The 23,476-nt window shown below is 52.7% G+C and overlaps 2 protein-coding genes across 2 annotated transcripts in view; one reads left to right on the plus strand and one right to left on the minus strand.

Annotated features, from left to right (window-relative positions):
• The window catches only part of LEXM (lymphocyte expansion molecule), a 39,786-nt gene extending 24,008 nt beyond the window's left edge, over positions 1–15,778 (minus strand). The window contains exons 1-8 of the mRNA XM_040231940.1: positions 15,635–15,778; positions 15,481–15,544; positions 10,611–10,761; positions 8,188–8,275; positions 7,573–7,737; positions 7,260–7,382; positions 1,505–1,642; positions 1,254–1,397 (exon numbers count right to left, since the gene is read on the minus strand). Of these exons, the coding sequence (XP_040087874.1) occupies positions 1,254–1,397; positions 1,505–1,642; positions 7,260–7,382; positions 7,573–7,737; positions 8,188–8,275; positions 10,611–10,761; positions 15,481–15,544; positions 15,635–15,778 (1,017 nt within the window). The remainder of the gene's footprint in view (positions 1–1,253; positions 1,398–1,504; positions 1,643–7,259; positions 7,383–7,572; positions 7,738–8,187; positions 8,276–10,610; positions 10,762–15,480; positions 15,545–15,634) is intronic.
• TTC22 (tetratricopeptide repeat domain 22) overlaps positions 15,772–23,476 on the plus strand; it is a 22,947-nt gene continuing 15,242 nt past the window's right edge. The window contains exon 1 of the mRNA XM_040231064.1: positions 15,772–16,343. Within this exon, the coding sequence (XP_040086998.1) occupies positions 15,777–16,343 (567 nt within the window). The 5' untranslated portion in view covers positions 15,772–15,776. The remainder of the gene's footprint in view (positions 16,344–23,476) is intronic.

Raw genomic sequence — 23,476 nt, forward strand, 5'->3', positions numbered from 1 at the left:
TATTCCCCTCTGGTGTGGATTACTGATAGTAGGGGGCTGTGCATGTAGCGGGTACAGGGGACATATGAGAACCTGTACTTTCTGGTCAGTTTTGCTGTGAACCTAAAACTGCTCTTGAAAATGCCTATTTTTTCGATAACACAAACTCTTATCCTGTGGACTGGGCTTTGGCTGTAGGGCCTGAGGAGGGTCCAAGGACCCTGCTATGATGTGCAGGACACCTTATCAGCTGGTCATGAGGAGGACTGGGAGGCCACAGGGAGAAGCCAGGTTGCAGGGCGGGGCCAAAAGTATTTCAGCATTTCACCACCACCTCTCATGTCCTAGCGCTCCTGATGCCTTGATCACAGGGTCCACCTCCTGCTAACACTCTGCCTAGTTTTTACTTGTGATTGTGTTTCTTTCTGCATTAAAATGTAAGTACCACAGGGGGAGGTTCCCCTGCAGCTAAACAATTACCTGGACCAAGGCAGACATGAGTTACATGCGTAACAGGGAGTTAGATAAAGTGAAAGTGTTAGTTGCTTAGTCGTGTTCAACTCTGTGTGACCCCATGGACTGCAACCCACCAGGCTCCTCTGTCCATGGAATTCTCTAGGCAAGAATACTAAAGGGGGTTGCCATTCCCTTCTCCAGAGGATCTTCCCAACCCAGGGATAGAAGCCGTGTCTCCTGCAGTGTGGGCAGATTCTTCCAGTTGCTAAGAAAGCAAAGCCCAGGGTGCTAGGGAATCACATAACAGGATCTTGGTGGGTGCAGGAAATGGCTGCACCAAGCTAAAATTCTACCTCAGTTTCTCCTCTTGGCCCTCCAGTTCTCTGCCACTAACCCAGACAGCTTAGCTGGGTCTGCAGTGGCCGGAAGTGTTTGCAAAACAGCAGGACACCCAGGCTGCACCATCCAGGTCTCAGCAGGCCTGATGGCCTGTGTCCCTTCCAGGCCTGGCACAGTGACCACTTGCAGCTCTTCTGTAGTTCACGCTGGTGCAAACAGAAGGGACTGGTGGTGAAGTCAGACAGCGTCCTGGGGTTCCAATCCCGGCTCTGCCTCTTCCAGCTACGTGGCTAGCCTCAATCTCCCCATCTAGCACAAAGAGCCTTATCCCTCCCTTGCTGGGAGTGGGGAGTGAGCAGGATATGGGAAGGGCCCCCTGTTCCCCCACCTCCCCCTCGCAGAGCCTGGCACACAAGGTGCTCTGGATGAGCAAAGCTGGTCTTCCTGCCAGGGAAGGCACAGCCCGTCTGGGTACAAACCTGCACAGAGTAATGTCCGTAAGGCTGGGGCTTGCTTCGGTCACCAGAGAAAATGTCGTAGGGGCCATGGGTGCCTGTGATTTTTGCCAGGCACATTTCGATGCCACTTTTAAAGGTGTAAGTGCCCGGTGCCAGACCACTCCCCTGGAACATAACACGGAGGACAATCCCTACAGGTACATCACCCTCTTGGGGCCTCAGGTTCCCCATCTGCCCTGGGACTCCCCCCACCCAGGGCTGCACAGGAATACCTGATGAGCCAAGGGGGGTGGCTTGTTGGCCATCCTGCACATGAGGCCCTCAGAGTGAGACCGGTTCCAGGCACTCTCCTCCAGCTTCGTGAATGGGTTGCCCTTCTCCCCATAATTTCCAGGCCCTGGATAGCAGTTCTGGGGGTGGGGGAGGGATACAAAGGCAGTTAGTCCCACTCCTTGGGCTACTGTCTGCACCTGAGGAAGAGACGACCCCCCAGAGGGGAACGGGGTTTTCAGAGACCCCGAATGTTAACTGCCCTCCAGAAACACACGGCGCTGCGGGCCTGCGAGCCTCTGCCACTCAGGACTTCAGTTCCAGAATTCAGATTCTCGAGACTTCCATAGTGGCACAGTGGATGAGAATTCACCTGCCAATGCAGGGGACACGGGTTCCATCCCTGGTCCCAGAAGATCCCCCATGCTGCCGAGCAACTAAGTCCGTGCACCACAACTACTGAGGGCTTGGGATGCAACTACTGAGGGCTTGGGCTGAGGCCCCCGCTCCTGGAGCCTGTGCTCCACAGTAAGAGAAGCCGCTGCAGTGAGAGGCCTGAACACCACAGCTAGAGAGAGCCTGCACACAGCAAAGACTCAGCACAACCAAAAACAGCAAAGACTCAGCACAGCCAAAAAAAAGACACAAAAAAGCAGATTCTGCCCTGGGGCCCCACTAGTCTGTCCAACTTATCCCTCACAGCTCCCTTCCTAGGTCTGACACTTCAGCGAAAGTGAGGTTCTTGCTGGTCCCCAAACATACGCATTCTGCCAAACTCCCTGCCTTTGCTTGTTTGTGCCGTTACTGCCACTCTTCCTGTCTTCTTGACCTTGGAAGATTCTGGTCCTGCAAAGCCAGCTCAAATGTCATCTCTCCTGAGAATGAAGCCATCCTTCCCCGATCCCCCAGACAGCTGCTTGCTTTGGTGATCTTGGAAATCCCATCCATTATACACACCTCTGTGTCATAGCCTGCATTTACACAAATGGGTTTTCTACTGTTCTGTGAACAGTGCTGTGATCTGGAGGTATCTGGAGTCCCAGGTTCGAATCCTGGCCCTGCTGCTTCCTAGCTGAGTGATCTTGGGCATGCCACTTAAAGATCCTCCTTAGCCCCATGGTCCATATTGTAAGCACAGGGACATAGTATTTTCTTCCAGGGTAATGAAAATGAAAGAAAATAATGTCTTTAGAGCCTCCTGCACCTTCTCAGCCCATAGCACGTGCCAACATCTGGCAGTCAGAGTGGGGTGGCTATCTTGACAGAGGGGGTGGGGGGAGTGGGAAGTGGGTGGAGAAAGCGGTAAGAGAGGATGAGAACTGTGGCTGGAATGACCATCTGGGTCGGAATGACCCTGGCTGCAACAACTGCCAGGGTCAGAAGTATGGCCTTTCTGGGTGTAACGAGGTGAGCCGCCCTGCAGGGTGGGTGGGTGGGAGGGGCCGTCTTTGGGTAAAGATCTGGCAGGATGTTTGCTGCTGCGTTGCATCTTTCAGCCACACGGGGTCGCTGCTGCTCCACAGATGATGGCTCAGCCCTGCCTCCCTCCAGCCCCTGGAACCTCCCGGAAAGCAGCCCAGAACCAGGCCAGGCAGAGAGGACAGGGAGAGTCAGGCCACACCGGGCATCAGATTTGTTCACCCTCAGAGGAGCAAGACTGCACTTTGCCTTCTTTCAGGGCCCAGGGTTTCCAGGTGTGTTCAGGAGAAAAGCCCCAAAGTAGGAAGGTGGGTCCTGGCCTCAAATACTAGGTGCTTTACAAGCCTTAACATCTTGGCCTTAGAGGCAACCTGACGAGATCAGATCAGTGTCACTGAAATCAACAGATGGGGAAACTGAGTCTCAGAGAGGGAAACCTTGTGTCCAAGGTCCCCCCTCTGGAAAGGGGCGTGTGTGAGTGCTGAGTTGCTGCAGTCGTGTCTGACCTCTGTACGACCCCATGGACTGTAGCCCACCAGACCACCAGTCCCTTGGTGCAGACGGGAAGGGACTAGTGGTGAAGCCAGACAGCGTCCTGGGGTTCAAACCCTGGCTCTGCCTCTTTCAGCTGTGTAGCTAGCCTCAGTCTCCCCATCTACCACAAAGAACCTTATCCTGCCCTTGCTGGGAGTGGGGACTGCTGTTACTGCCACTCTTCCTGTCTAAGGCAAGAATACTGGAGTGGGTTGCCATTTCTTTCTCCAGGGGATCTTCCCGACCCAGGGATCAAGCCCAGGCCTCTTACATCTCCAGCACTGGGAGGTGAGTTCTTTACCACTAACGCCAGTGCAAAGGTTTTAACTTCTAAATCCATGTGTGATCTTTCTGATCCTCTACTGTTTCTCAGACCGTGAGCATCATGACCTCTGGGGAGAACTTAGACGTGAGGGTCACAACAAAGGAGCAAGAGCAGCTGCTCAGGGAGCTCAGAGGCCAAGAAGAGCCCAGTGCTGACACTCTGTCAACAAAGCGTCACCTCTCCCTTTGACCCTTCAGGATCAAAGGTGCAGTAACACATGTGGGCTGGTGTAAACCCCCTTGATTTTAGCTAGAATGTTGTTTCAGGCCTTTGGGGACCCCAAAGCAGAAGTGATTAATTCTGGGGGGAGAGGTGTGTGGGGATGGAGAAATTGTCACTTATAATTTTTTTCAGCTGGACCTTGAAGAAGGAGAAGGATCCCAGAAGATGAAGGGGGAGGGACAGGTCCCCCAGGTAGAGGGGGCAGGAAGAGCACCTTTGAGACAATGGGAGAGGTATGCTAGAAGAGAGTGGGGGGCCCTGAAAGCCGAGCAGGGTGTCCAGACTTGATTCTGAGGTATGGGGGGTGCTTAAGAAGGTGCACAGCAAAGATAAATAAATAAAAAACAACTATGATGCTGTCTCAAGGGAGGAAAAAAAAAAGAAGAAGATGGTGGTGGGAGGGTGGGGCCTGGGAAAGAGGAGCCGAGGAGAGAAACTAATGAAGGGACCCCAAAGCTGGGAATCTAGGTGTCCCCACAGCCCAGGAAAGGCAGAGCATACTAGGAGGGGGATGGAGGCAGATCCCAGGCCAGCAGAGAAGGCGTTGACTTTGCAGGGTGTGGTTCATCAGCCCCATCCTCTCTGGGGAAGGATTCACAGGCCCTCAAGCAGACACCCAGAGCTTTGACGTTGGCACTGGGGAGGCCCCCACGGGCAAGTCAGCAGCCTGCACAGGTGGCGTCTGTAGGCCTGTCCCACCAGCAGTGGGGGTACGACTGCAGGGACCAGAAGCCAGAGGAAGCACAGGAGGTCCCCAGTCCAGGACTCACAGCAAGATGACAGTGAGAAAAGCAGGCCTTGGATGTGAGCTCCCCCTGCTCAGTGCCCCCTCCTTGAAACTCACTGTCTGGCCCTGAGCCCAGGAGGGCAGCTCAGAGAAATCCCGCAGGGCCTAGTGAGTTACTGCAGCAGCAGATATGAGGACCACAGGGGAGGAGAGACAGCCGAAAGGGAGCGACAGGCCATGGGACCTTCACCTGCTCAGCCAGCCCTCCCAGAAGCCCCAGTGTTAAGGACCAGGGCACAGGAGGAAACAGCCAGCATCGGATTCGTTCCCCCAAATCCTCTGCCTTCAACGGGGCTGGGCTCTGACATCAGACCTGTCCTCCACATATCGTCAAGGGACAACGCAAGTGAATCAAGTGCGGTGGTCATGCGTGGATACCTTGGATTCAATCCTGCCTCTGCCACTGAGTAGCTCTGTGATCGAGGGCAGTCACTTAACCTCTCTGTCTGTAAAGTGGAGATGACAGTGCCTGCTTCACAGGTTGTTGTGAGGACTGCATTAATTAGTACACTCAGGTGCTAGAACGGTGCCTGGCACATGTCAAGTGCTGTGTTAAATGTCAGCTATTATTACTTTAGATTTGAAGGTAATGACTCATTTTCCAATGCCTCCAGACAGCCCCTCCCCCTACAGGGCAGTTATAGCTTCTGCACCTGAGGACGCATGTGTACATCCCCTGAACGGGGCAATGAATAATCTCTAGGCTCCATAGGAGTTTTCACAGTGGAGAGGTGTGGAGGAAAGGCCCTGCCTTTGTGGTTGGACATCCCCCCTCCTTGCCTGCTTGGCCCACTGGGGCAAGACGTTTATCCTCTCTGAGCCTCCAAGGGCTGGTCTGGAGTGGTTATTAAAAAAAAAAATCAAGAGTGTTTCGGAGAATGGGTACTTAGCAGGCAGGTGTGCCCTTAGTCCACAAAGCCCTACCTCGTGCCTACTACGTGCCAGGTGCTGTGAGGACCGGGAAATTCGGCAATGAATCAACCAGGCAGATGTGTCCACCCCCAGGGGCTGCTGTGCTCTGGGAGAAAGACACACTGAACACAGCCACAGTCGAGGTTCCTGGGACAGGGGGGCATCTCACAGGATCAGGTCAGACCTCAGGTCAGAGCTGAGTGGGTGGAGAGAGTCCTTAGGTGAAGGGGCTGCTGGAGGAGGAAGAGCAGGAGCAAAGCCCCCGTGCTGAGAGCCCAGGGCGCACTGAGGAGCGAGGAGGACGGGGCGTCCAGCGCAGCGTGGGGGCTGCGGAGGGCAGTGCTGGCAGTGTGCGTGTGACCCCATCGTGGCCCTTGCTGCCTTATAGAGGCAGTGCCCACTCAGTGTCCTCCCCCCATGAGATGACCATCCCCACCCACACGACACCACGCAGACCTCCTGCCGCCCCAACTCTCACCACCATCACCTCCTATCTGAATGCCTCCAACCCCACCCCCATAAGTGTGTCATCAGCCACCCCCCCAACATCAAAACCCTTCTCCACTATCCTCCAACAGCACCTGGAGTCAAACCTGAGGCCTCCACCTTGTCAAAGGTCCTCATGTCTGGGTCCTCACCCCTCTGCTCTCGCCTCCTCCACCCTGACTCACAGGTTCCATGAGTCTCCATTGCTCACCTACACAGATTTGGCTCAAATGCCACCTCCTCCCAGAGGTCTTCCCTGCTGCTGCTGCTGCTAAGTCACTTCAGTTGTGTCCGACTCTGTGCAACCCCATAGATGGCAGCCCACCAGGCTCCCCCGTCCCTGGGATTCTCCGGGTAAGAACACTGGAGTGGGTTGCCATTTCCTTCTCCAATGCATGAAAGTGAAAAGTGAACGTGAAGTCGCTCAGTCGTGTCCGACTCTTCGCGACCCCATGGACCGCAGCCCACCAGGCTCCTCTGTCCATGGGATTTTCCAGGCAAGAGGACTGGAGTGGGGTGCCATCGCCTTCTCTGCCTACCCCATAAATGGCACCTCCATCACTCGTGTCTCTCCCCGTCTCATTCTTCCTTGTGGCTCAGATTATATGTGATTTGCTTCTTTGTACTGTTGTTGCTACCGCTAGGACCACAGCTCCATGCGGGCAGGGACCTTGTCATGGTCACTGCTGGAACCCCAGGCCTAGAACAGTACGTGGCACTAGAGGGCGCTCCATCATTATTTGCTGGATAGATGGCTGTAGAGATGGATGAGTTTGCTGCGCACCTACTGTGTGCCTGGCTTTGTGTTGGTGACTCAAAGATGAGCCAGACCCTTTCTTGCCATCAGGGAGCTCCTGGTCTGGTGGAGGAGCAGGGGAGACAACAGGACCCTACAACAGCCAGTGGGCTCAGAGAGGAGGCACTGGAAGCAGAGGGGCTGTGGGGTCTCAGAGGAGAGCCTAGCCAAGCCTAGCGAGGAGACCATAGGTGAAAGGGTGCTTCCAGCCCCAGCCAGGTGCATGCTCCAGAGGAGAGAGTGGGAGGGCTCACACTCCAATATGAGAACACCTACCCCAATGAGTCCTCGGAAGCGAATCTCCCCAGAGCTGAGCAGCCCACGAGTGCTGCCTGGTTTTGACTGCAGCTCTTCTAGGAAGTCTTTGAAGTTGTAGGAGCCAGGCCCCAGCTTTTCCTTCTGCCCCAAGAGAACAGAGAAGAGGTAAGAACTTTACACCCGTGTCTATGTGGGCAGGAGCCCAGGGGATGGTGTGTTCCTTAAAGGATGAGCTCTACCTGGGCGTGGGAGGACACTGCAGGCTGCCCTAGGGCTGCACAGGAGGGCCCGGTGCCTGGGATGGGGCGGGATGGGGCCCCAGGGGCCTCACCTGCTGCCGCTTCTCTTTCATGATGGCCTGGTACTGGAAGTGGGGCAGCTGGGTCAGCCGAGTGGCTTCCTGGGCCTTAGCCCAGCCTGTGCCCACCTCTTTCTTCAGTTTCTTGTTGCTGAAGCAGGTCTCCTTAAAGCCATAGGTCCCAGGTCCTATGTGGGACTGAGCCAGAATGGAGTCAGAGCGGGGCCAGGCGCACCCACCAGTCCAGCCGCAGAGCAAGTCCTTGCCTGCTGTCACCCTGACCTGAGAATGGACGGGCAATGCCTGTGGGGCCCTCCTGCAGCTCCCAGCCTGGCACTCAAGCTGTGACCCCGACATCCTCTGTCACTAGCCCCCTTGCACTTCAGAGAGGGCCCATGGCCAATCTGTGCGAGAGCTGCCAGTGGAACCCACTGTCTCTGTGGTTCCAACCCACACTCTTTTCACTACAGTCTTGTTTATCAAACACCTTGAGAGCCCAGCTCTGAGCCAAGCCCTGAGCTGTGGACTGAGCACACCGAGGGGTATGAGGCATGCTCCTTCCACAGATGAACTCATCTGCCTTGGCGGGGGACTCACAGGGACAGTGCCCAGACCACGTGGGAGAGTCAGGAAGCTGGGCAAACTCACCACGTCCACAGAGTAAACCCTGGAGTACGGAGCTTCCGTGAAGGTGCTTAGCTTCTTCTGGTTGGGATAAACAGCGGAGACATCAAACCTGGGAGGACAGACACCCAGTGAAAGGCACCCATTCCTGATGAGGGAAGTTCCAGGGGGCAGGGGAGTTGGCGTCCCAGGGGAGGTGACTTTGGAGCTGGCCTATGAAAGGTGAGATGAACAGGGCTGCTGCCTCCTCGTGGCCTTTGTACTTCTGTTCCTTCTCCCTAGACTCCACCCTAGTCTGGTCACCTATCCCCTGCTGAGGACATTTACTCAAAAGTCACCTTCTCAGTGCAACCCCACCCCGCTTCCAGCACCTGCCAGCTCCTCCTCCCCACTGTCTGTTTTCCATGGCCCTTATCACTATCTAACACTTTATATATTTTTCTTTCTTTTTGCTTATTATCCACTCCAGCCATCTCTCCCATAAGAAGGCAAGCTCATGAGCAAGGGTTTTGCTGTTTTGTTCATTGTTTCATTCCCAGATGCTAGAACTGAGCCTGGCACATAGTAGGTGACATTTATATAGAGATATAGATATAAACATAGATATAGGTGGGGCTTCCCAAGTGCTGCAGTAGTAAAGAATCCAACTGCCAACGCAGGAGATGCATGTTCCATCCCTGGGTCAGGAAGATCCACTGGAGAAGAAAATGGCAACCCACTCCAGCATTCTTGCCTGGGAAATCCTCTGGACAGAGAAGCCTGGGCAGGCTACTGTTCATGGGGTCACAAAGAACTGGACACCACTGAGCCACTAAGCACAGCACAGTGTGTGTGTGTGTGTGTGTGTGTGTATATATATATATATATGGTATACCTAAGATATATATATATACCAAGATGCTCCTGAGAAATCTGTACGCAGGTCAAGAAGCAACAGTTAGAACTGGACATGGAACAACAGACTGGTTACAAATCGGGAAAGAAGTACATCAAGGCTGTATATTGTCACCCTGCTTATTTAACTTACTGCTTTGGCCACCTCATGCGAAGAGTTGACTCATTGGAAAAGACTTTGATGCTGGGAGGGATTGGGGGCAGGAGAAGAAGGGGACGACCAAGGATGAGATGGCTGGATGGCATCACTGACTCGATGGACGCGAGTCTGAGTGAACTCCAGGAGCTGGTGATGGACAGGGAGGCCTGGCGTGGTGCGATTCATGGGGTCACAAAGAGTCGGACACGACTGAACGACTGAACTGAACTGAACTGAGAGTATATCATGAGAAACACTGGGCTGGAGGAAGCACAGGCTGGAATCAAGACTGCCAGGAGAAATATCAATAACCTCAGATATGCAGATGACACCACCCTTATAGCAGAAAGTGAAGAACAACTAAAGAGCCTCTTGATGAAAGTGAAAGAGGAGAGGGAAAAAGTTGGCTTAAAACTCAACATTCAGAAATTGAAGATCATGGCATCTGGTCCCATCACTTCATGGGAAATAGATGGGGAAACAGTGGAAACAGTGTCAGACTTTATTTTTCTGGGATCCAAAATCACTGCAGATGGTGATTGCAGCCATGAAATTAAAAGACATTTACTCCTTGGAAGGCAAGTTATGACCAACCTAGATAGCATATTCAAAAGCAGAGATATTACTTTGCCAACAAACGTCCATCTAGTCAAAGCTATGGTTTTTCCAGTAGTCATGTATGGATGGGAGAGTTGGACTATAAAAAAAAAGCTGAGTGTCTTAGAACTGATGCTTTTGAACTGTGGTGTTGGAGAAGACTCTTGAGAGTCCCTTGGACTTCGAGGAGATCCAAGCAGTCCATCCTAAAGGAAATCAGTCCTGAATATTCAAATTCATTGGAAGGACTGATGCTGAAGCTGAAACTCCGATACTTTGGCCACCTGATGTGAAGAACTGACTCGTTGGAAAAGACCCTGATGCTGGGAAAGACTGAAGGCAGGAGGAGAAGGAGACAACAGAGGATGAGATGGTGGGATGGCATCAGTGACTCCATGGACATGAGTTTGAGTAAGCTCCAGGAGTTGGTGATGGACAGGGAAGACTGGTGTGCTGCAGTCCACGGGGTCGCACACTGATACCCAACATATATATCATACATATGAATGAAGAAGACACCTGGGCTGAAATTCTACCCACGACTTTTGGGCTGAGTGACCTACTATGGGCCAGGCCACTTGGCCTCTCTGAGCAGCACATAGTAGGTCCTTCAAAATGATTTTAAACAACTTGGTAGGATAATTAAAGGACTCTGGGCAGGGAAACGCAGAGCCCGGAGGCGGTTATACAGTCCCGCCCGCCTACCCCTGACTGCCAGCCCTCCCCACTTTTTGCTCCCTGTCCCCAGGCTCCAGCCCTCTTTTCACAGGCCCTCCAGTCACAGGCCCTCTTTCCCGCACCCCCGACCCCACCCCACCTGTGGCTCTGCACCCCGAAGGGCGCGCCGGTGAACCACTTGGTGGCCATGATGCTAGCCTGCCCCCTCGCGGCGAAGTCCTCGCAGGACTTGGGCCGTGGGACTCCTCCGCGGCGCCAGCCCGCGAGCGGGCCGCCGACTGCAGCCACCGCTACCACGGCAACCCGGGCCTTGTGATTTGTGATCCGCCAGAACCCGTGTGCTGTGCGTTGCGTCTTTGCTCGCGCAGCGCCCGGGGAAGGCACGCCCTCGAGGTTCTCGACTTTTCCACTGGGCTCTGCACATTTCACTGCTGCCTTGCCAGATATCCTTCCCCCAAGCGAACCCGGCAGATTTAATGGCCCCTCATGGTGGTTAATATGGATGCCATTTGGTAGGGTTTTAGAGTCATTTGTTGAGGAAAGAAAGAAAGTGAAGTCGCTCAGTCATGTCCAACTCTTTGCGACCCCATGGACTGTAGCCTACCAGGCTCCTCCGTCCATGGAATTTTCCAGGCAAGAATACTGGAGTGGCTTACCATTTCCTTCTCCAGGGGAATCTTCCCGACCCAGGGATGGAACCCTGGTCTCCCGCGTTGCAGGCAAACGCTTTACCATCTGAGCCATCAGGGAAGCCCCATAAATTGAGGAACTGATTCTGATTTCTTGCTTTATGCCAGCACCCGGCACGGGGCCTGGTGGAGAGCAAAGGCCTCTTAATGTTCACCTTATGCTGGTGGGACCAGTGGGACCCACAGGGAGGTCTTGACTTAGGCAGAGCATGCCATTCCTTCTCCACTCTGTGGAGAGGAGAAAGAGGGAACAGGCAAAGGGAGCCAGAGCATGGAAGGTAGGAATGAGATCGGTGGGCGGGGGGGGGCGCCGGGGCGGGAGGTGCTGCACGGGTGGAGTCAGGACTCTGTTCCTCCCCCAGTTACCCACCCTACCCCCACCATGACACCCACTCTGGGCAGACAGTGTGCACGGTGTCTGGGACCCAGATGTGGCCCCTTCTCAGTCTAATGGAGGGAAACGATGACTGCACAGTGGGAGCAGGTCCAGAAGATAGGGAAGACTCTGACCCGGACTGCGGGTGGTGGGTAGGTTGGGGAAGGGGGAGGAGGAGAAGAATTTCTTCCTGGAGGAGAATAATTTCAAACTCAACATTAAAGAGTGTGTATATCTTGCTTGGTAAAGAAAAGAACTGAGGTTATGTGCCCCCCATAAGGCATGATCAGCTCTCTCCTCTCAACCTCCCTTACCTTCCACCAGGACTTGGGGTCATGCTACAGACTGTCTAATATCATCTCCTGTGATCGCCTTTGATCCTCCCAAGGGTTTTAGGCTAAGGCAGGGCAAAGAGTCTTACACCATTTGATGAAAACAAGACTGAAACCAGAAATAGAACTTTCCTAGGGGTCCTGCATCCAGTCTGTGGTGGCAGTGGATTACCAGATCAGTGGGTCTCCTTCCAGGCCCCATCCAACACCCTTTTGCCATCCCAATATAGCATTTAAGCCATGAGCTGGACTCACAGGCCCCTCTCTGGGCAGGCACATGACCACAGCACTTGGAGCATCCATGCTGCCCTGCTGAGCTGAAGGTCGGAGGCATCAGTACTCGGGAACACACACAGGACAGCCACCCCAGGTCATCTAAGCATTGACTTTGCCCCTTCCCAATGTGCAATCTTGAGCAAGTCACTTCCTCCTCTGATTCTCACCTTTCTTACCTTTAAAATAAAGCCAGTAATCTCTGTGTCTCCAGACTGCTATAAAGATTAAATGAGCCATTTAGGTACGCTTCATAGCAGAAGCATAATAAGAGGTCATCCCTAGCCCTTGGAAAGGGACCTTACAGAAGGCCCAGGGGCAGAGACTGTGTGTCATTCACGCTGGTGCAGTATGTGGCACATGGAATATGCTCAGCAAATATTTTTTGAACGACTAGTGAACAAATAAATTAATCTAATCCAACCTCCCAGGAATGCATAAGTCCTCAGAGAATCACATTCAAATCCTAGCCCCTCTGCTTCCTAGCTGGTGGCCTCAGACAAGTTACTCTGGCTTCAATTTGCTTGTCTGTGACATGTGACTGCAACATTCTGGAGGGGCTGTTTTGAGGAGTAAGTGACAAGTGGCTGTGTCCACTACCACATTCTATGAGCTGGGGAGGCCCTACAACCAGACCCAGAGCTGCTCAGGGGTTCTTGGGCCCAGGCTTCCTGGGGTTACTTTCTTTCTCTCCCAGCATAAGCACCTTGGCTCTGGGACTCATGGAGGAGAAGCCACAGGATATAAGCCAAGGTCCATTGGGCTGGGAGTTCTGGCTGCCAGGCAGGCCAGAGCAGGCCAGAGTGAGTCAGCTGTGCAGCAAGGTAGCTGGCTCCAGTCAGCCCAAAGCATCCCCATCATAGAACTTTCCTGATCACAGCAATTAACTCTCTCTTGTAGGTACTATTGCAATCCTCTTCAACCCATATGGAACAGAAGAGGAAACAGGATCAGCCAGAGAGAGTAACTTGTCCTGGTCACATCTAGTGAGCATCACACAATAGATACGAAGCTCATAAGTAAGGTGTGCTAGAGTTTCTAACCCATCCTCGGGGTGCCATATGTTATGTCAACAAAGTAAGTCAAGCTTCTGAGCCAGAGGATTCAGGCCTCTGAGATGGGGCTGTGGCTGCTGCCTTCCGTCCTCATCGGCTGCCATGTCTTTCCCATGCTCTGTAAGTCTCAGCCATATGGGGCTGCTCTGTCCCTAGGCATACCCGGCCCTGGCAAAGCTCTATCTAGCCTTTTCATGTGCCTTTTCTGCTGTTGAAATGCACCAGCAAACTACCCTCCCCATTCACCTCCTATTCATCTTCTCAGAGTCAGATCCAATGCCAAAGCCACCAATTAGAATGGCCATTATAAAATAAACAAGCAAAAACAGAAACAAAGTACAAACGTCGGTGAGGATATAGAGAAATTGAAACCTTTGTGCATTGTTGGTGAGAATATAAAATGATCAAGCTCCATGGGGGAAAAAAGTATAGCAGCTTTTCTGAAAAATAAACATAGAATTACCATATGACCCAGCAATTTCACTTCTGGGCATATACCCAAAAGAAGTGAAATCAGGACTCAAAAAGATATTTGTGCACCCATGATCATAGCAGCATTATTCCCAAGAGCTAAAATGTGGAAACCACCCAAATAGCCATTGATGGACAAGTGGATAAACAAAATGTAATATATACATACAAAGGAATATGATTCAGATTTTAAAAGGAAGGTAATTTTGACACAGTTACAACATGGATGAACCCTGAATTATGCTCAGTAAAATAAGCCAGACAAAAAAGGGTAAATATTTTATTATTATTCTACTCAGATGAGGTACATAAAGTAGTCAAATTCATAGAAACTAGAATGATGGTTGCTAGGCTTGGGGAAGCCGGTATAGGGAGCTGTTAATGGAATCAAAGTTTCAGTTTGGGAAGATGAAAAAGTTCTGGAGGTGGATGGTAGTGATGGTTGCACAATGTGACTATACTTAGTGCTACTGACTGTACAGTTAAAAATGGTTAAAATGGTAAATTTTATGCAATGGTTAAAATGGTAATTTTATGACAATGAAAAAAGGGGAAAAAGTCAAACACCCTAGGAATCCATCTCTGATCTTCCCGAGCAGATCAGGGACCCACATTTCATCTCATGATCACCAGCAATTTATAGTAACAACTTTTCATTAAGATCATTAAATTTCACATTTTAAATTATGGGTGAAAAATATCTCCAGAATGCTGTTTTAATTTGCCATTTTATTCCTCAAGTCAAATATTTTTTTTCCAAGTTTACAAATTGGCTCTATTTCCTCTTCTGAAAATGCTGATCGGTTTTTTTCATGAAGATAAAGTAACAGGGTCTTAGGAGCCCAGCCCCAGATGAAATGAAGGGTGGGAGGAACTCAGACGTTCAGACCTGAAAAATCCAAGTCCTGGAGGACTAGCAGCTTTGAGGCAGGGAGCACAGCCCTTCTATTAGGGCACAGGGGCTGATGCCAGGCCTGGGGGAACACTGGCAAGAGCAAGAAAACTCAGAGTGCAGAATGAGTGGGAGCTGGTAGCTATCCAGAGTGACATTTACCAAGTTTACCCAGACATCTACCCTGGTCCTAGGGGAGGGAGTATCACCTTCATGTCACAGATGAGGGAAGAATAAAGTGTGAAATAATCTAGAGACTCATTCACACAGTGGGTGTGCCACTCATTCACACACTGTGTTAAGTTACTTTAGTTGTGTCCAACTCTTTGCGTCCCTATGGACTGTAGCCCACCAGGCTCCTCTGTCCATGGAATTCTCCAAGCAAGAATATCACAGTGAGTTGCCATGCCCTCCTCCAGGGGATCTTCCCGACCTAGGGATCGAACATGCAACTCCTCCAACTCCTGCATTGCAGGCGGATTCTTTACCTCTGAGCCACCAGGGAAGCCCCATTCACACAGTATCAGGGATTAAAAGCAGCACAGGAAATCCTGTCTTTCCACTGGGGCCCCACTGCAGGGCAGAGAGGAGGCAGAGAAATCCCAAGTGGGGAGGCCTGATGAATAACGGCTAAGGAAGATCTGCAGAAGAGAACAGGAAAAGCAAACACTGAGGAGCGTGGAGGAGCTGGGACAGCTACAGGAGTGAGGGCAGCTTCGGTGCCGACTGGAAGGGCCAGGCCTGACTCAGTGAGCTCACACAGGATGGAGGAGTGCTCACGGAGGAAGGGCCTGGCTTGGGGTTCAGCAGACTGGGTCCCAGCCCTGCTTGGGCACACCCAGTTCTGTGACCTGGGCAAGTACTTTTCTCGTCTGAGCTTCACTTTTTCTCATCTGCTGAGCAGAGAGAGTCAAACCACACCTTTTGCCAGGTACTGGGCGTTACACGCCCCGCAGTTGGCACTACAACAGTATATCTGGCACACCTGGTTGTGCAATGCAGGCGTCTAAAAGCCGCTGAGCAGCAAAAGCGGAAACACCCACAGGGCGCTCCTGAGTCGCTCTGACCCACCCACCGGCGGGCGGCGCCCGGGATAGGAGGTGGCTGCGCCCCAGGCTTCTGCTCGCTGACCCTCGCCTCCCGCGCCGGGCTCGCTGCAGGGGCGCCCCTCTCCACTGCAGCCTTGGGGGCCAGGCCCGGGGAGCCGCCGGGCAGCCATGGCGGAGCCCCAGGCCGCAGCCGAGGACCTGGACGCCCTCATCGACGACCTGGACTACCTCCCGGGCCACTTCCACCTGGAGATGCAGCTGAACTTCGAGCCGCGCTCGCCGGCCTCGCTCCGCGCCCGGGACCTGAAGCTGCAGCGGGAGGGACTGCGGCAGGAGCTGGAGCTGGCAGCCGCTCCGCAGCGCCCCGCCGTGCGCCACCTCCTGGGAGCCTTCGCCTTCTACCTGGAGGAGCTGGACGAGGCCCGCGAGCGCTTCCTTGAGGTGGCCCGCGAGGATCCGGGTAACCTCAACGCCTGGGCCAATCTGGCGCACGTGTACGGGCGGCTGGGGCAGGAGGAAGAGGAGGAGGCGTGCGCCGGGCAGCTGGCCAGCCTCATGGGCCTGGCGGGGGACCGCGGGGCAGCCGACGACCCCCAGCTCCGCGCGGCGCGCTGCCTGGCGGAGCAAGGCTACGCGCATGGCTTCGACGTGGGCTGCGCCAGCCCGGAGGAGCGAGCTCGCGTGCTGGAGGCTGGCATCGCGCTCTACGACAAGGCTCTGGGCTACGCGCAGCAGGTGGGTGACGTCTCCAGGTTGGGAGGGCTGGCTGGGGTGGCGGCCCCTAACGTCCACAGGGACGCCCATGGCCCCCACACTCTCCCCTGGCCCCGGCCTTTTGACTTTCGGAATGCCATTCCAGTGTGCCTCTCCCCGCTTGAGTCCCAGACTGTGCTTGTAGCTCTTCTCTGCTGGACTCGGGAGTGGACCCACATTCCAGCCGGTTAGCCTGCCTAGGTTTCTTTGCTGGCAGTACCGCAAACTCAGCACACCGACTCACCCCTGTCATCTTGTTCCTCCAAGTACCTATCCCGGCATCTGTGTGCACCCACCTCGCTATAAGGCACAGCTCTGCATCCCGCCAGAAACTGGCAGCATTCTTGACTCCTTTCTCCTCACCCACCATCCCCATCCACTCAGGCTCCAGATTCCGTGCATCCCACCTCCCCATATCTCCCTGGCCTATCCACTCCTCTAATGCCTCCCTCCGCCAGCCCAGCCTCCATCATTCCCTGTCTGTACCAACATGGTCGCCATCATCCTGCCTGGGTTTCTGCCCTCTGACTTGACCCTTCTGCCTCCACCCTGCCGCCAGTGTTCATGTTGCTCAATCTTTCTAGTCACATCCCTCAGCTGCTTACAACCCCCAGTGACTCCCCACTGCCTAGCAGATAAGTCCCAGGCTCTCTGGTGGGCACTGGAGACCCTCTGTGATCTTGCTCTCTGCTTTCCCTCTTCCATGTTCCCCCTTCCAGCCGAGCTTTTGCTCTTGCTTCCTGTGGGCCAGGTCTCCTTACAGCCCACCTTGGCACGTCTTCAGCCTCTTTCTGAGGTGCCCTTTGCTCCACCCTTGCCTAGAAGGTTCTCCTTGCTCTCAGACATCCCCTCCACTGACTTCACCAGGCTGGGTCAGACACCCTTGGGGCTCCTACAGTGTTGCTCACACTGTCCATTTACAAGTCTGTCTCCCAGGCTCAACCTTGAGGTTTCAGAGTAGGGATGTCTGTCTGTAAACTCAATACCTGGCATGGTACCTGGACACAGCAGCGCTCTCTTGAGTGAATGTCTGTGGCGTAGGCCTGGCACTAAATAGACAAATACTGGGTATATGAGTTACCCATTGTTGTATAACAAACATCCTTTGAAATTTAGCAGCTTGAAAACAATAAGCACTGATGGTCTCAGAGTGTGTGTGCTCAAGAACCTAGACATGGTTCAGCTAGATGCCTCTAGGCTGCAGTCTCATCTGAAGGCTTGCTCAGCCTGGGGGAGCTGAGGGGATCTCCTTCCAAGTTCACACACTTGGCTGTTGGCAGAATTCAATTCCTCACTGGCTGTTGGTCAGAGACTCCCACAGGTCCTTGCCTCATGGATATCCCATCATTTTTCTCTTCATTAGAAGCAAGTCATTAGGTCCAGCCCCCATGCAAAGAGAGGGCATTACACAGGGACATGAATACCAGGTGATGAGGATCTCTGGGGGCCATCCCAAAGGCTGCTTGCATTAGATGGCTGACACTGATATAGAGGGCCTTATCCTTCTGTTACAGAAAAGGAAACCACAGTTGAGAGAGGTACCGTGACTTTTCCTTGAAGGCATAGCACAGGCAGGATTGAGTTGGTAATGATGACTTTTTAAAATCATGGTTTAGGTTTGTGATAGTTAAATGACAACAAACTTTTACACATGAGTAGGATGGCTGCATTCACAAAGCCTCTGCACACCCCCTTGGAACATTTTCCACCAAAGCTTAAGAGGAAATGTGGAGTTAAGACCTCAGGGAGTGCTATGTGGGAGGCACGGGCTTGACTTAAGGGGAGTAGCGCAGGGTGGAGGTGAAGACGGTAGACGCTGAGTCAGACAATCCAGGTCCCAATCCCAGTCCTTCATGCTCTCACCTCTAATTGGTCCTTAGCATCAGAGCTTCCCCTTCTAGGAAGTGGGGATAATAATGGTACTTGTATCCTAGGATTCCTCATCTGTAAAATGGGGACATCATCATTTGGTAGATGTTGTAACTAAGCGCCTGGAATAGAGCTTGCACAGGGATAGCAGGATCACAGACAACCCCAGATCTCCTGTTTTAAAGCCTGAGTCTGAGGCCCTGAATGTCAGCTGCTCTCCAGGGAAGACTTGGCCAGCTTGGTACATGTGACTGTGGTCACGGTCTCAGAGTAGGGCCTGAAGAGCCCTGGACTGGGGGCCAGGAGGCCTGGGTTCTCATCTCAGCTGTAGCCACCCACCTTGGGGCCTTCTCCTGTCTGGGCTGCAGTTTCCCCACTGCGAAAGGGGAGTGGGAAGGGGGCACTGGATGGTCTCCAAGGTTCCTTCCTGATCTCAGGATGGGGTTCACTAGAGGAAGGCTTCCTGGAGGAGGTGGGGAGGGAGGCGGAGGTTTAGTGCATTGGAATGGAATAAAGGCTGACTCCTCCCTCCCTGCTGCTGGTCTGCTCCACCATGGTGTGGTCACACCCTCCTCTTTAGGGACCACCAGAGAGAGTGGCAATCGGGGCCCTGCCCAATGCTTCAGGGAGGGAACTAATGTCTTCAGTGGGAGGTGGCTGCCAGGCCCTGTGCCGTATCCTTGTGCCTGGCCCAGTGGCAGCTCTCCAGGTCTGCACAGAGTGGCTGTGGTCAGCCCCCATCAATCCCAGGAGACAGTTGGGGATTTGGAGCCCTCCCTCCATTTCATCATCTGAGGATTAGGAGAGATCACGCTTATAAATGGGCTTTCCAGGTGGCGCTAGTGGTAAAGAACCTACCTTCCAATGCAGGAGATATAAGAGACACCGGTTCCATCCCTGGGTCAGGAAGATCCCCTGGAGGAGGGCATGGTAACCCACTCCAATATTCTTGCCTGGAGAATCCCATGGACAGAGGAGTCTGGTGGTCTACAGTCCAAAGGGTTGCAAAGAGTCGGACATGACTGAAGCAACTTAACATGCACGCATGCATGTGCTTATAAACTACCTACACAGAGCAGATGCTCAAGAAATAGTCACAATCAGGAAGACAATGATGATTTTGTATAGTTAGAGCAGAAGGCTTGAGTTAAAGCACCCAGCTCTTATTATTTTGCTGTGTGACTTTGGACAAGTCACTTTTCATCTCGTGGCCTCATATCTGCTTTATAAACATTAAACAATAGTTTACTGTGATTATCCAATCAAATCATGGGGTAAAAGTGCCCATAAACTGGCAAATTATGGGCAAGTCTGAGAGGCACATGCCTCTTTACCACTAGTGCCTCTTAATATTTATTGAGCACCTACTGTGTGCCAGGCCCTATCTTTAAGAACTCCTGCCTTTCAGAAACTCATGGACAAAGGGAGGAGCAAACATTTGTTCCTTCATCAACTAGCCTTCTTGGAGTCCCATCTCTGGGGGAGTAGTGCAAAGGGATGAGTTAGATGTGCCTATGACTGGCTGAGGTCACAGGTATTTATTGCATAGCCTGAGAGACAATCGTCTCTCAGCTCTGTACACCAGTTCAGTTCAGTTCAGTTGCTCAGTTGTGTCCAACTCTTTGCGACCCCATGGACTGCAGCATGCCAGGCCTCCCTGTCCATCACCAACTCCCGGAGTTGACTCAAACTCATCCCCATTGAGTCGGTGATGCCATCCACCCATCTCATCCTCTGTTGTCCCCTTCTCCCCCTGCCTTCAATCTTTCCCAGCTTCAGGGTCTTTTCAAATGAGTCAATTCTTTGCATCAGGTGGCCAAACTATTGGAGTTTCAGCTTCAGCATTAGTCCTTCCAATGAGTATTCAGGACTGATTTCCTTTAGGATGGACTGGTTGGGTCTCCTTGCAGTCCAAGGGACTCTCAAGAGTCTTCTCCAACACCACAGTTCAAAAGCATCAGTTCTTCAGCACTCAGCTTTCTTTATAGTCCAACTCTCGCATCCATACATTACTACTGGAAAAACCATAGCTTTGAGTAGATGGACCTTTGTTGACAAATATCTCTGCTTTTTAGTATGCTATCTAGGTTGGTCATAACTTTTCTTCCCAGAAGCAAGCGTCTTTTAATTTCATGGCTGCAGTCACCATCTGCAGTGATTTTGGAGCCCGAGAAAATAAAGTCTGTCACTGTTTCCATTGTTTCCCCATCTATTTGCCATGAAGTGATGGGACCAGATGCCATGGTCTTAGTTTTCTGAATGTTGAGTTTTAAGCCAACTTTTTCACTCTCCTCTTTCACTTTCATCAAGAGGCTCTCTAGTTCTTCTTGGCTTTCTGCCATGAGGGTGGTGTCATCTGCATATCTGAGGTTATTGATATTTCTCCTGGCAATCTTCACACCAGTTTGTGCTTCCTCCAGCCCAGCATTTCTCATGATGTACTCTGCGTAAAAGTTAAATAAGCAGGGTGACAATAATATACAGCCTTGATGTACTCCTCTCCCTGTTTGGAACCAGTCTGTTGGTCCATGTCCAGTTCTAACTGTTGCTTCCTGACCTGCATACAGGTTTCTCAAGAGGCAGGTCAGGTGATCTGGTATTCCCATCTCTGTACACCAGAGACCATAGTTTCTGGACCAAAAACAGGACACCGCCCCTTCCCCCAGAGGCTGAGAAGGGAAGTTCACTTTGGGGACATCAAGACCCCTGTTGGAATCAATGGGGACCTGGCAAGTTGAGGTCCTAGGCATAGAGTGACAATAACTGAGCTTCAGAGAGGGCGCACTTCCTTTCAGTACAGGTGACTGGGGGAGGCTTCGGGAAGAAGCAGGAGTGTCCTGGCAGGAATGGGGCGAGGGCACTCCTGGCAGGGGTGTGGTATGTGCAAAGGTCCTTTGGTGATAGCTGAACTGGGGCAGGGGGTGAGGCCTGGAAAGAGGGTGGCTGGAAGCTTCCCAGGGGAGGACACGGCGGCCCTGCGGATATGGACTCTGAAGTCTGATTCCTGCCCTCCTCAGCTGCATTTCCTGTCCCCCCCCCCACAAGCCCCTTGGCTGCCATGCTTGTGGGAGGTTAGTTCCCAGACCGGAGATTGAACCCAGAGCCCTGCGGAAAAAGCACCAGGTCCTAACCACTGGACCGCCAGGGAATCCCTACTCTTACTTCCCAGGGACTCTAAACTACTCCTGTTTCTCCAAACATGCTGTGCTATTTCACATCTCCCACCGCAGGAACTGTTCCCTTTGCCTAGAAAGCAAGCTCCATTCATCAAAACCCAGCTCAAATTTCACCTGCATGTTGAAGCCTTCCTTCATACAACGCACACTTTCACACAGTAATTAATATTCATGAATATTCTGCTTAAATATTCAGCATATTCAGCATGCAGAAGTAGAATATTCTTCTCCAGGTGCCTTGCGGATTTTATCTTTGTCCTCACAAGATCCCTCTGATCCCATTCTACACGTGTGGGAACTGAGGCATAGCAAGGCTAAGTAACCTGCCCAAGACTACAGAGCTAGTAAGTGGCAGTTGGGTTCACGCCACTCTACCTGATTCCAAAGCCTTTGCTCTTTCTGGAGAGGTTGGAGAAGTGGGGTGCAATAAGGATAGTGCAGATGGCCAGTGAGGTGGGGAGGGGAGCCCCCCACAAGGGCTGCCTCCTGGAAATCTAGGCTTGCCATGTGTGCAGGTGGGGGATAGGCAGGATGAGGGCAGAGGTGAAGTCAGCGCTGGGCTGGCGAAGAAGTGGGGACAGTGGAGCAGCAGCCGAGGAACCCATCTTGGAGAGGGTTGCCACCCACAGGAGCCGTGACTGGGGGTCCAACCTGCCGGGTACAGCGACTCGAAGAGATTCCTCATCCTGAGGGGGCTGGGACTATCCCAGACAGGGAGGAGCGCCCCCAGACCTCAAAGAATAAAGGTCAGCCAAAGAACCAATGACAGCTGCTCATTTGCTAACTGAAATTACAAGAGAAAACGTTATAAAAGTTAGTAATTCAGACCAATATTCAAAAACAAGCAGTGGATCTGTGTGCGAGTGGGTGTCTGTGACTTCCCTCTCAGCCCTTCTTTCTCTCTCTTTCCTCGTCTTCAAGTTACAAAACTATGATGAGGCAGATTGTTTTATCCAGCATTCCTCCCCCGTCAGCCCTCCACACACAGTCCTAGACGGATTCTTGGTAGAGTCTTGAGGCTGAGAGGTATTAAGAGCAAACCCTTTGGAGTTACAGATACAGTTTAAATTCTTCCTCCTTTACCAGGTGGTTATGGGCAAGTCACTTCACTTCTCTGAGCCTCAGTTTCCTTATCTGCAAGCTGGGATTCTAACGTCATCTCATAGGGTTGCTGTGAGGAGTAAGAGAGACTACGCAGGGCTCCAGGCGGAGTGCAGATCATGGTGGGGCCCAGCCCCTCGCCTGTCCACTCCACCCTGGGCCCCCATGGCCCTGGGCTTTGCTCCACAGGAGAGCTGTTCTCAGCCTCTGACTCATCAGCAAGCAGTTTCTCTCTTGCCCCCAAGAGGGTGAGCCTTCTGTCTCTATCTGCCTCCCAGCGTCTGGCACAGGCTTGGACCTAAGAGGAATTTTTGACTGTTGCTAAATTTAATTTGGTTTTTTAGTCTTAAAATTCCTATTATTTTTCTAAAATAAGGTAACAAACTTATTTTTCTCTGAAAACAAAATCTCTGCCCCAAGCTGACCCAGTTATGTGAGCTCCTCCCCCTTTCCTAGAATGTTGGTGGCTCCACACGCTCACCCACGTGCAAGCTCGCCCATGTGCACACACGCAGCAGGCCCTTCACCCCTGCATCGGAGCAGGGCTGGCTCTGGTGGCAGTAGGAGCCAGCGCGGAGCTGAGTTCACATTCATTAGTACACTTCACTGTAGCACGTCAAACCTCACAGACACACTGCCGTTGGGTGCTGTGACTCTCTGTCACCCAGAGGACAGAACAGGCCATCCAGATTTCACCTGGCCAGCTGGGGCGGGCAGGACGGAGCCAGTGCTGGGAGGCCCAACAGCCAGCCTCACAAACAAAGGTGTGGGCATTCCACACTGTCGCCGCACCCAGCAGGTTGGGACCTAGCAGGAAGGGCTGAGAGGTCACTGCTGGTCAGCATCCAGGGTCCCTGGCATGCACACACCCACACACCCATACACACACCCACACCTCTGCCACCATCAGGGAGGCACACACACACGCACACACACACACACACACCCCTCTGCCACCATCAGGGAGGC

The sequence above is a fragment of the Oryx dammah genome, unplaced genomic scaffold (genome assembly GCF_014754425.2).
Source record: "Oryx dammah isolate SB20612 unplaced genomic scaffold, SCBI_Odam_1.1 HiC_scaffold_28, whole genome shotgun sequence".
In the NCBI taxonomy this organism is placed as follows: domain Eukaryota; kingdom Metazoa; phylum Chordata; class Mammalia; order Artiodactyla; family Bovidae; genus Oryx; species Oryx dammah.